The 13630-nt window shown below is 38.0% G+C and overlaps 1 protein-coding gene across 8 annotated transcripts in view; it reads right to left on the bottom strand.

Moving 5' to 3' along the window:
* The window catches only part of gria3b (glutamate receptor, ionotropic, AMPA 3b), a 134481-nt gene that overhangs the window by 21705 nt on the left and 99146 nt on the right, over positions 1 to 13630 (bottom strand). For all 8 annotated transcript variants that reach the window (XM_016251361.1, XM_016251362.1, XM_016251360.1 and 5 more), the window contains exons 10-12: positions 11441 to 11647; positions 6755 to 7128; positions 3616 to 3814 (exon numbers count right to left, since the gene is read on the bottom strand). In XM_016251361.1, coding sequence (XP_016106847.1) covers positions 3616 to 3814; positions 6755 to 7128; positions 11441 to 11647 — 780 coding nt within the window. The remainder of the gene's footprint in view (positions 1 to 3615; positions 3815 to 6754; positions 7129 to 11440; positions 11648 to 13630) is intronic.

Genomic DNA, 13630 nt, shown 5'->3' with positions numbered 1-13630 from the left:
CTTTTCATTACGCACAATTTGCAAACCTAGGTAAAGCAACTAATTACGGTTTTTGAGCTGACCTTTATGGCCATATGCAGGATTTGATTAGGCTACAGAGACGCCTGTCTGCCTTTGCCTCCCTTCACTCTGACAGCTCAGGCTAACTCGAGGTTGTTCACAGCACCTACAGCAATCTCCATTGACTTAATGACTGCTTCATCAAAAAGGGCTGCATAGCGCAGACCTGACTGACTGCTTCAACTAAAAGAGAGGAATTTCCCTAACAAGCGGGTGTGTGAAAGGAGCGATTGCAGCTCTTGGCAGAGCTAATGTTTCTTTTTGTTTGTTCTCCAACAACAAACTCCTCCCTGCTGTAATGAATTCCCATGCTGATCCAGGCTTAACTGCTGAAGGTGGTTGGCTAAAGAAGTACTGCAAGCTACACTAGTAAAGAAACTTAGAAATCAAAGCACCGGCATCCAAAATGGAACATGGATGAATGTCAGTTAATCAAATAACAAATGGCATGCACCATTTTTCTGAGCATTTTACAATTATCAAGGTATTTAGATATTTCAAGATATTTACAATATGAAAAATATTCAAAGATGAAGTGACGTGACATGTGGCCAAGTATGGTGACCCATATACACACACACACACACTGTGAACACACATCCGGAGCAGTGCCATTTTTGCTGCGGCGCCCGGGGAGCAGTTGGGGGTTCGGTGCCTTGCTCAAGGGCACCTCAGTCGTGGTATTGAAGGTGGAGAGAGAGCGCTCTACATTCACTCCCCCCACCTACAATCCCTGCCGGTACGAGACTCGAACCCGCAACCTTGGGTTACGAGTCCAACTCTCTAACCATTAGACTTCCCCTTGCACGCAATGGTCATTTCTGCTCTAAAAAAAAACAAGTTTCATTGTTCAACTGAGGTCAGTTCAGTGTTAGTTCTGTTCAGTTCCTTTCACAAGAAAATGTCCAGTATGTGGTAGTAAAATTGCTTTCAGTTTCATCCAAAACAGAACAATGTTAAGTTAGAAAGTAACGTTAACAAAAGCAAAAGTGAGAAAGAAGCACATTTCCTGAAGCAGCCATGTCACTTTAGATTGTTTCTACAACTCTTTAAGCTCTTTTATACATAGAAGTGCAGTTCTGCACCAGGTGCGCTACCGAGCAAGTTTACTTGCTGCAGAAATGCCATACATATGAAACAGCAAAAGTCAAGGTGTATTATTTTACAACTCATGCAATATGGTAAAATTCTTTTGAGGTCATGACATTGTACTGTGCAAGGCACCATGCAAAAATAAGTCTTTATCAATCTGCTCCTGTAATCGTAATTCTTGTGAAAAGCTATACAAGTTGGTATTTTATTGCCTCTCATGCAGCTTCTCCATTTGTTGGCTGTTCAAAAGTTCATGTCCTTTGTAATTATCAAAATTTCAAATATTTTATTCATTAAAGGGGTCATCGAATGCTCATTTTGCACAAGTTGATATGATTCTTTAGGGTCTTACTAACATACTTTGGTTAAAATTTCTCAATGTTAGTGTAAAAAACACCTTTTTAAACCTGTCAAAAACAGCTCTGTTTTTATCAAGCCATTATAGTCCATGTTGCTTTAAATGTTAATGAGCTCTGCTGGCCCCGCCCCTCTCTTCCTAGCTGCTCTCAGACAGACTGTTTACTTTAGCCGCATTCATCGTGAAACTTGCTAATTAGCGCATTATTAGGAAAGGTGATTTGCAAAGATTCATAAAAAAACCCTTATACTCACTTCTGATTCGAGAGAACATAGATGCATGTAGGCAGATCGGGATCGGCGCATTCACTTCAAAGCGAAAGTAACGTTAATCCTCTGCGTCTTCAGCAGCTCAGATGTCGGGAGTAAATGACGATTGCTATATTCATGATTACATCCAACAATAAAGCACCTCAATCGTTTAATCGGAGACATCTTGTCTTCCCCTGCACCAGAGTCAACACAATGGCGGACTGATGACAGCTCACTCAGGGCGGGGCTAAGGTAAGACGCCAGTCCAGTCTGTGCTGAAACACTGCTGTCAATCAAACTATCGTGGGAGGGGCCTGTACAGAACTACGTCATTCTGACAGGAATCTCAGAACAGCCTGGTTTGAGAAAGGGGTTTTTAAAATAGGGATTTTAAAAAAAAAACACTGGATGGATTTTTATAATTATAGGATGGATGTGTACACACACTTCCAACATACATTTATGTTCAAACAACTTGAAAAGTGAATTTTGCATCCGATGACCCCCTTTAATATAATACTAAGAAGTGTAAATACTAAGAGTTTTTGAGAGCTCTTAAAAGTGTGATAATGGCTTGTTTGGCCAGTAGAGCAGCTGCACTGAGATAAACAGCAGTGTTGAGCTGTAGCATTGCTACAATCATGTTGCTTTTCAGTAGTACATAATTTGGAAAGTACCATTGGCAAACACTACATTTCTCTGGCAATATTTCAACAATTATGTTTTATGTAGAAATTTGTTCACTCTCGCTGATTTGTTTGAAGTGGTTTCTCACAGCATAAAACAGTAACAAGATCCAAATGAGTGTTGGATGAAGTAAATACTGACCCGCAATCAACTAAAAACAAAGCCTGCAAATCTACCCAGTCATCTCTCAGCAATGAAGAAGGTCTTTAAGTTCAGCACCTGCATGTTCAACTTGTTCATGACTCTTCAATTGAACTCTTGACCTTGTGAATCATATTTTCATATTAAATCTTTTTTTTTTTGGTTATTAGTATGAATGTTAGTCTTAAAGTAAGCTAGTGTGCACCAAAACAATGACAAAATTCACATTTGGAAGATATATGCATTCAAAATGTACAGTCTCTCTACCACCAATGAAGATCAACAATTTTGATGATATCATTCTGCACATCAGCTTCTCATCAGATTTTCGGTCCAATCAAATGCTCTCTAGAATCTGAAGCGTCCCGCCCCTTGCACTATAAATGACACTAAAGCTGCGGCTGAAATTGGTTACTTGTTTGCATATTTCTTATGTTCTATTTGGCAAATGGCACATAGTGCACTATGTAGGGGATAGGGAGCGATTTGGACAACTTAAACATGCTTTCCTTGTGGGTGAATGAAGTCTGATTTCACAGTGCACTCCAGAATTATGTCAACACTGAATAATCAGGCACAATCGGTGGGACATTTAAGAGGGTACTACTGTCATGTTAACACACACAAACACATTTTGGTAAATATTTTGTTTGTAAATTGTACTTACGCTATGTGTCTCTGAATAATTGTCACTTGGTTTATTTCATCGAATGCTGTGACATTTAGAAATGTTAAATGTGGACTAAGTGTCCAAATAGTTTTTAGGGCCACTAAACAAACACATAGATACTAATTAAATGAAATAAACGGTTGATAAAGACTGAGGCGCTACAAACAGCTGTGGGAACCTTTCTTCTCGGAGTTCTTTGTGATTGCTGAAAATGAAAAATGCAACAAGTCTAACTAAAGGACAGATTCTGACTTGAAAGCTTGCAGAGCCATTGAAGCTTGATGCATTTGAATTCAGCTGATTTCAACTGAAGATCAATGCAGAAATGTTACTCTCTCAAGCGGTAGGAGACTCACCCTAAAGAACTCTTTGGTTGATCCTGAGTCCAAGGTTCCGTATGCGATCTCTGTTTGTTTGGCTAGATCTTCAGCGCTCTCTATGGGAGAGACCATCCTCTCCACTGTGAGGAAAGCAGCCAGGTTAGCCGTGTAGGACGAGATTATGATGAGGGTGAAGAACCACCAGACGCCTCCCACTATTCTGCCCGATAAGGACCTGATGCACAAACACACACATACTGGCATTCAGGCTTGAATATGTTCCTGATGTTTCATACAATTGTATTCAATATTGTATGATTACAATATAGTATTTAACTGTGACTACCATCAACAGTTTGGTTACACATATTCTACAGAATATCTTCTTTTGTTTTCAACAGAAGAAAGAGACTCATACAGGTTTGGGATGAAATGAGGGTAAGTGAATGATGACAGAATTTTTGAGTGAGCTATTGAACGTCTACAAATATACATCTCAACAAGTTCACTTTAGACCTAAAAAGAATAGTAGATTAGAAATGAATAAAATAAATGAGTTAAATATCAGTTTAAATATTTGTTAAAAGTGGTTATCGTAGAGGAAGCGACTGCAGTGTCTCGTTCTTTGTACTAAGCCATAGTAGCTGATCATCTCTAAACCTGCTGTATCAAATCATCTTGACGTTTTATTTACTGTAATCTGGCACTGCTGCTGTTTTTTTGTTTACCCACTTAAACACATGACTTGCATCCCCAGCTTCCATTTAGCCATGCACATAGAAAAGCAATTTTCGCCAATACAATATATTCACACATGTATATATATATTGAGTTAGTGTCTCATTTCTGATCTCGCAGAAGTTTGAGTCACATTAGCTCAAAGCTTATTTTCCAGCTGTGCATTTATTGACTGTTGCCTAGACAATATATTAGCATAATCAAATAACATATGGGATCAATGATTGTATTATTTCCTCTAAAGTGTTTTTGCCTTGGGCTGAATGTAAGGCGGTTTGCCCTTCTGTAAACTACATGCTCTTTCAACCATGCGGGTTTGTGAAATATATGTACAGAGTGCAAATAACAAGTAGAAACTCTTATGGACTTAAGTAATATAATTATTGAATTTTAGATTAACATGGGTTTTTAATAACATGGACCCATCTGAAAACTATTCTGCAGCGATACAATCATGTAATATGTAATATACAATCAACAGTGTTCCACATAACTATGGTTTAACAGACCAGGCCAAATGCTATTTATATTTTTTTCCATATGTGGGTTTGCATTGTTCAGTCATTTTCAATATGGCCTCAGACTAGATTGATATATTATAAACTGATGAACATGATTGGTAAGACTTTACATATTATGCATTATAAAGGTAGTTTTAATGCCTTGTAATAAACCTTACACTCTAAAAAATGCTGGGTTAAATACAACCCAGTGCTGGGTAAAATAGGGACAAACCCAGCAATTGGGCTGTTTTGGCCCAGCGGTTGGGTTACTACCCAGAAGGTTGGGTTAAACATTTAACCCAACCGCTGGGCCAAAACAGCCCAATTGCTGGGTTTGTCCCTATTTTACCCAGCACTGGGTTGTATTTAACCCAGCATTTTTTAGAGTGTATAATGCACTGTATGATCCCATGAATAACTGTAACCACAGTTGTAATATATTATAATACTTCATTGTTACACCTTTAGAAAGTATAATGCATTAAAACACATGACAAACAAACCTTCAAATATTGTAATGCATTTTAATTTCGGTTACAATTATTTCTGAAAATATATAATGCATTACAATTATGAATACCTTTATAATGCATTATAAATAAAGGCTTTAAGTAAAAAGTTACCAAATTATTTATTGATATATGATATGATATATTTACATAAGATCCTTTTATTTTATTTTATTTTTTTTTTGGTGCTGCGGAGTCATTTTTATTGAATACACAATTGACAGCCAGCACAGGGGAATATGAGGGACTCTGCAAAATGATCTATGACAGCGAGCCGCACAATGGCCTCATTATTAATCAACTTCCTGCTGTTAAATGGAGGAACAATGTGAATAATCATACATCTCCGTCACAGATGCCTACAAAGTGCTGCAGCAGGGCTTCTCAAACAATAAGTGAATCAGGTAAATGAGAATTACATAAAAAGAGCGAAATGAGAATATGTTGCTCAGCTAATCCTTTACAAAAGAACAAATTAAAACTAGAGCTGTGTCGGCATTATCTTTCAAACGTGAAAAACTGGAATTACCATTAAAACTAGAGCTGTAATGTATTTAATGTGCTGGGTAGATTTACTTACAAATTGTAGCCCGTTACTTATTCCAAATTACATGACAAAAAAAGTAGTTAGTAACGTAATTCATTACATTACACATTGCAGGTAATGTAATTGGACTACTTTTTGATTACTTTTAGATTACTTTTGACCTATCCGTTTTATCACATTGATTTAAATACGATAATCTTACCATATTGATATAAAAAATACAAATATTAAAAAAGATATACTTCATTCATTGTTATTAAACATTATATTATGCAACATTTAAAAAAAATGAGATTTGTGAAGGAAATGCAGGGGGTTTGTGAGTTTGTGAAAAGCTAACTATTAATAAAATCATACAAAAATATTGAAATTAAAATTAATATTTAAAAAATGTCAACAAATCAAAACAAATCACTTATTAAATGTTATACCTGTTTACCTGTATGCCATGTGACCATGTGAATACTATGTAATGATGTAATCAATAAAAATGTAACTGTAGTCAGATTACAAGTGTTTTAAATTGCAATATAATCTAAATAAGTACTTAATATTTGGATCCTGATTATGCAATCCAGATTAAATGTAATCAGTTTCACTGCTACCCAACACTGCTTCTCTGTAACGTTTCATGCAAAAACGTAAAATGAATGACTAATGAATTCCCATATTTCTTTTCATAATTTTTACGGTTTTATAATTTCACAGATTATAATCTGGTCTGAGGCCATACTGAAAATCTGAAATAGTTTCCAGTTAAATCTGCTCTAAGGACCACAGTGTATCTAAACCAGTGATAAATTGTCATCTATGCATGCAAACCCACATATAGACTCCATTTTTACGGCCATAAAGTGACCCAGCGATGAGGCACCAACCTTGGTGAGATATCACAGCCCTGCTGCATGAAGGCCCCTAGAGAGAACCACAGGCTGTTAAAAATCCCAAAGTCATTAGGCGGGTCTGGAGGGGTCTGGGGGTCTTTGGCTTCATCACTCTCATCCAGGTGCCACTCGTAGGGACTGAAGCGGCTCACGAGGAACAGCACCACGCTGACGCCGATGTAGGCGAAAACGATACACATCCAGATCTCATATGCCAGAGGGTCCAGGAAGGAGAACACACCCGGCTTGGACTTCTGAGGTTTCTTGATCATAATGGAGATGCCCAAACTCATGAAGGGCTTCGAAAAGTCAATGACTTCCTCTCGCACTAGCGTGATTGTTAATGGTGCGACGGCTATATCTGCTCTCTGGAAACGGGGACATGAACAAAACGTGTTAGTGCTGAACAAGCACCAGTACAATAAACATGCACTGCTATATACATTAACAGATGTTAGCAAGGTATTTGTTCATCACAAAGAAGGTTTGGCAGGTTAAGTTGCAAATTTACTTTAAGCTGTCAGGGTAACATTTTTTGAACATTTAACTTTTTTTTTTTATTATTCATCAGAATGGTTTGAAACATTATTTTTTGTGAAGCTTGCTACATGAACAAAACGATAATAATAAAAACAAAACATGGACATAATTTGAAAAGAATAAATGGTCTTGCAGTCAGAAATGACCACCATAATAAATAAATGAAAAAAGTAACTATGCCTGAAAATACTATCTTTATATATAGGGCTAATAGTGCCATATGGGCATCTAGTGGTAACATTGTAGGATTTTCTTTTCATCTCCAATCAGATGGCACTAGTCTGCCTTCCATGCATTGGATTTGAAATACAATTTCTCTATTTTTCTAAAACATAAACACTGTATTAAAAATATGCAATATACATTACATAACATTGATATAATTAATTATATAATATTTATATAACATTTGTGTTGTAATATTATACTATTTTATATATAAATCAACTATACATAATTTAGAGGTGTATATTTTCCAGTACCATGACAATTTTCACAGCTCTTCAAGGCAGAAAAATGTCTTGTTATGCATTAAAGACAGCAATTTGCAGAGGCAGGGCCATAAAGCTATGTTATGTCACTAGTCACATGCCAACTCATTTTATGGCTATACTTTTAATACAGTGCATTACTGTAAGCATAGTGCGTACAAATGATTTCAATTAAATTTTAAATTATTTTCTAATCAGATGGTGTCCATGAAGCATTTTTCAACCTGGAACTTTCTATTCCCATTTGGACGAATCAATCAGATCAATTCGTCACAGAAAATTACATCTAGAGTTCAGAGGGGGGTCATTTAGTGTTTTCTCAGGCCTCGGTGTGGGGAAGGAAGCCAGAAAAAGGACATTCACAGAGACAGGACTTTCCACGCCTCAGAGAAGCACATGCGAGGCATAACAGAAAAGGCTTTTTGACTGTGTAGCGGAGAAGTGACAGCTGAGCGTTCGCTTGACTAGCTAGCAAGAGTCTTGCTAATTTCTGTGACCCCTACGCCGCTGTATCAGGCGACAAACAGAGCGTAATCGCAATGAGCAGGAGACTTTGTTGGAAAATCTTTTTTGAATGCTTCCCTTCTCATGCTTCACATAATGTTGCTGTGGGAACTGCAGATATGAGGCACAGCCGCTTCCCACTTCCAATAATCCTCAGAGGCACTCTAGCATGAGCGTATAATAAAAAGGCAGTGAAAGATTTTATCTCACATGTGTCCTCAGCCAGGAGGACATTAGTTATGCAATCAGGAAGTATAAGGTCACGGTAACTCTGCAGGTGAACGCTGGTTATAAAAGCCTCTACAAATATTAATATCCTTTTATCTTGTGGTTGTAGTGAATGGAACTCCAGTGTACTGTCTCAATAAATCATATAATCATTTGCATATAAATAGCTAATTAAGAGTCTACCAGAAGTGATTTATCAGTGAGGAAGAAATACACCTCAAAACTCTCAGCGTCTCCTGCATGCTAGATAAATAATTGCATGTGATCTTTTTAGCTATGTATTGCACAAATGTGCACAGGTAAAATCCAAGTGATAAGAAATGCTGTTGATAAACTGTGAAAGAAAAAAAAAAGTGAGATTAAATAACATTGCCACTTAGATGTCATTTAGAAGAATCCCAGAGGAATCCAATTCATGTCTTTATCTGCTTATGGCTAGCAGCGAAAAACAAATCCATGAAAACCTTAGCGTTTCTACATTATAAAAGCAGAGGAATTCACTGTCATTGTTTAGACAGAGCTGTCGTTACTGTCTGTAAACTTCAACAGATGACAGAGGTGGATCATAAGATTATAATATGATTACATGATTACAGTATCAATCAGTGTTATTTTGAAAGTGTGGCTTCCTAAGATACAAGCTACTCATAATTTAAAGTCAAGCTACACTTTTGAACACGGTGAGCTATTAAGAAATTACATTGGTGCTATTTAAGGGGGCGTTTATAAAAAAATCTATAACTATCAGATTCTATCTTTTTTCAATGAGAGAAATCTTTGTCTGGCAGAATTACTGAGGATCTCAGATAGAGTGACAGTGTTAACCTTCAACACAAAATTAGTAATAAAAACATGCTAAATAACCATGAACAGCGTTTAACTAAATATTATACTATAAATAAGGTGACTTACAATGTAATTACTTATTTTAAACAGACAATCAAAATAAATAAAAAAATATATATGTGACCCTGGACCACAAAACCAGTCTTAAGTGTCAATTTTTCAAAATTGAGATTTATACATCATCTGAAAGCTGAATAAATAAGCTTTCCATTGATGTATGGTTTGTTAGGATAGGACAATAGGATATGTCGAGATACAACTATTTGAAAATCTGGAATCTGAGGGTGCAAAAAAATCTAAATATTGAGAAAATCGCTTAAAGTTATCCAAATGAAGTCCTTAACCATGCATATTACCAATCAAAAATTACGTTTTTATATATTTACGGTAGAAAATTTACAAAATACCTTCATGGAACATGATCTTTACTTAATATTCTAATGATTTTTGGCATAGAAAAATCAATAATTTTGACCCATATTTCATTTGGAAACCAAGGTCCTAGAGTCTGGAGGAAGGGTGGAGAAGCTCATAGCCCAAGTTGCTTGAAGTCCAGTGTTAAGTTTCCACAGTCTGTGATGTTTTGGGTGCAATGTCATCTGCTGGTGTTGGTCCATTGTGTTTTTTGAAAACCAACGTCACTGCACCCGTTTACCCAGAAATTTTGGAGCACTTCATGCTTCTTTCTGCTGACCAGCTTTTTGAAGATGCTGATTTCATTTTTCCAGCAGGATTTGGCACCTGCCCACACTGCCAAAAGCACCAAAAGTTGGTTAAATGACCATGGTGTTGGTGTGCTTGACTGGCCAGCAAACTCACCAGACCTGAACCCCATAGAGAATCTATGGGGTATTGTCAAGAGGAAAATGAGAAACAAGAGACCAAAAAATGCAGATGAGCTGAAGGCCACTGTCAAAGAAACCTGGGCTTCCATACCACCTCAGCAGTGCCACAAACTGATCACCTCCATGCCACGCCGAATTGAGGCAGTAATTAAAGCAAAAGGAGCCCCTACCAAGTATTGAGTACATGAACAGTAAATGAACATATTTTCCAGAAGGCCAACAATTCACTAAAAATGTTTTTTTTATTGGTCTTATGAAGTATTCTAATTTGTTGAGATACTGAATTGGTTGGTTTTTGTTAAATGTGAGCCAACATCATCACAATTAAAAGAACCAAAGACTTAAACTACTTCAGTCTGTGTGCATTCAATTTATTTTATACACGAGTTTCACAATTTGAGTTGAATTACTGAAATAAATGAACTTTTCCATGACATTCTAATTTATTGAGATGCACCTGTATTTTTGGCTATTGCTACAAATATACCCCAGCGGTATATATGGTTTTGTGGTCCAGGGTCACATATTTATCAGAAGGTCAAACGTGGCTCAGAAATGTTTGTCATTATTATCTGACCACTATTATGTTCAATGGTTCAATGATGGTGAGATTTTTTTCTCTCTTTATCTCCACATGCATTCCCCCCCACCCCCCATTTTGAGAATAATTTGAGTATAATTTCCAACGTTAGCACATCAAAACCAGGCAATCTCTCTGGCTGATGGTAAGGAAATTGAACAGATGAGGTAGCCTAACCCTCATGCATTTTGTATTTGGTCTTCATTCTTGAATGTCGGCTCGGGGAATTGGAAGTGATTTCACTGGGTTTTCCTCCATTTATAGCAGGGGAGCGCTTTGACAAATGCAAAAATGGCGGGTTGCCTGGGCGTACTGTGAAAAGTGCCTTTGAGATCTAACAGCATAGAGATGAATCAAAGCAGTGCATGCTGGGAAGAAGCATGTTTAAAGCACCATCTCGCTACCAGCACTGTCTGGCTGCAGTTATAGTTGAATGACACCCAGGCATTTCCAGTCAATTTCCCCACGCTCTTTTCCATGAACGAAAGACATAAAGGCAATTCACGTCTTCCAAACCCTTATTTGACAGCAATTTCTAGCAATTTCTCTTTATATCGTTTATGCAAGGTTCATGAATAAAAGAGACTACTGCAGAAGGAAATGTTAGTGTTTCTCTGGAAGAGTTCCTAACAAATCCAGTACTCACCCCATAGACTAGTTCACCCACCATCCCGTTCCAAGTCTTGGTTTCAGGGTCACGGGCACCATATTTTCCGTCCATGACTATGGACAGTCTGTACTTAATCCCGACATGTTTGGCAATCTCAGAAGCTAAATCGACACAGTAGCCTTCATACTTGTCATTGCCTTCCAGATGCATGTGGTTTTTCTTGTACATCACATATGGTGCTTCCTGTTAATCAAACACATGCTCTTTTATTACCATCTTCGCTTATTGCTTTCATTGTCTGGTGTCACAGGCACCAGAGCCCACTGACCGCTTATCAGTCACAGGCATGCAGGCATGCTGGGATATCATGACTGTGCATTCATACCCACCCATTCTCTCACACACATAATCTACCAAACTGGAACACATACAAGAGGAACGACTGAAGCAGCAGACGGGGGATTTGATTGAGGGACATTGATCCACATGTGGCCACATTCAGACCAAACAGGTAATTTCTAAGGCCCTCTTTACACCTGGTATTAACATCCATCTCAGGTGATGCAATCACAGGTTGCCAACTGAGATAAATTGTTGTCTACACCTGAAGTACAGTCTGAGAGTTAAAGTCTGGATCTCCTCAAGAAATGGTCGAGACCTCAAGAAATCACATGAATGTTTCCATGTCTTAAGCCCGAGACACAGGATTTTCGGCTGTCCCAGACAAAAGATTGGCATTGTGAAACAATCGTGGCGATTTCTGTGATTGTGGCTCCTAAATGGACATCCTTTGTCGTACAGTGAGAGAAGTTCAAAGATGGCCGTTGTCACGGTCTTGTGACCAAAGATAGTCTGCGATCATTTTCTGACAGTGTCAGAAATTCAGCATGCTCATCGCACAGTGTTTGCTGCTACGACCCACGTTTATTGACCAGCCAATAAAAAAGTGACACGAAATCAATGCGACATGGCGCTAAAACATAAAACGGCTTACCTCAAGCTCTTATGCATTCCTCGTTTGCTGCTTTCACTTTTTTCCCAATATACATAAAAACTACAACTGCTAAAGTGCGATTAATCATGATTTTTATTTACCACTAGCACATGCCGATGACATTTTATTCTTCTATAGTAACATGCGTCGTAGCCTAAAGTCAATAGGTGTCATCATCATACAGTCTACACACGTCATACCCAAGTTTATTAGATCCATGTCGCACAGTGTGATTTGTAGTGATCTTACAGAAGTTCTTATATAATCTGATAATCAACTTAATCTCTAGTTGCCACAGTATCTTTTAAACTACAAATAATTTGCAAGAAACTCATGGCGTTGAGTGGCTGCGTAGCTACTATATACAGTGGCATAGTGTTTTGAAATGAATGCTGCAATACATTCCTTCTTGGTTCTTGGTTTGGGCCACTGTCCTGCAGAGCTCCATCCCTAATCAAAAATGCAGCTGAAAAATCTAACCCAGGGGTGCACAATCCTGTTCCTAGAGATCTACCTTCCTGCAGAGCTCATTTCCAGCCCTGCTTCAGCACACCTGTCATAATTATCAGGTGTTCCTGAAGATCATAATTAGCTGGTTCAGGTGTGTTTGATCAGGGTTGAAGCTGAGCTTTGCACTAAGGTAGATCTCCAGGAACAGGAGTGGGCAATCCTGATCTAACCTATGTCTTCAGGATTGCCTGAAAATTACAGCCAGGCAGGTTTGATTAGGGATGAAACTAAACTCTGCAGGACAGTGACCATCCAGGGGTGCGTTTCCCTCGTCACAAGTTCCGTCGTTACCAATAGAGTTCAATTGAACTAATGACCATAGTTATCTAATGATGGATTTGAGAAATGCACCCCAGGACTAAAGTTGCCCATGCCTGCTCTAGAATTATTGTTCTGGGTCTGGGTCTTGGATCTTGGTCTAGATCTGGGCTCTGGCATTAGTCTGGATTTAGGTTTGGAAGGGCCTTGGAATTAACATGCATCTTCAGTAACCACGTGTGATTTATCACAAAGATCACTGTAGCATGGTGCATGTGCATCCCTGACCACCTCTGATGCATCTCTGCACTTTGTTTACCTACATTTAGCACTGTCCACTTGGGCTCAAAACTCTAGAGATGGATGATATCAGATGTAAATAGGGTCTGAGACCATTAAGCAACATTGGAGACAAATCAAAGTAGGTTTGATTCTGCTTCTCACTCACACTCACTCACTCTCTC

Source organism: Sinocyclocheilus grahami, unplaced genomic scaffold (assembly GCF_001515645.1).
Source record: "Sinocyclocheilus grahami isolate Dianchi unplaced genomic scaffold, SAMN03320097.WGS_v1.1 scaffold1040.1, whole genome shotgun sequence".
NCBI classification, from domain to species: Eukaryota; Metazoa; Chordata; class Actinopteri; order Cypriniformes; family Cyprinidae; genus Sinocyclocheilus; species Sinocyclocheilus grahami.
This window is presented reverse-complemented; position numbering and strand designations above follow the sequence as displayed.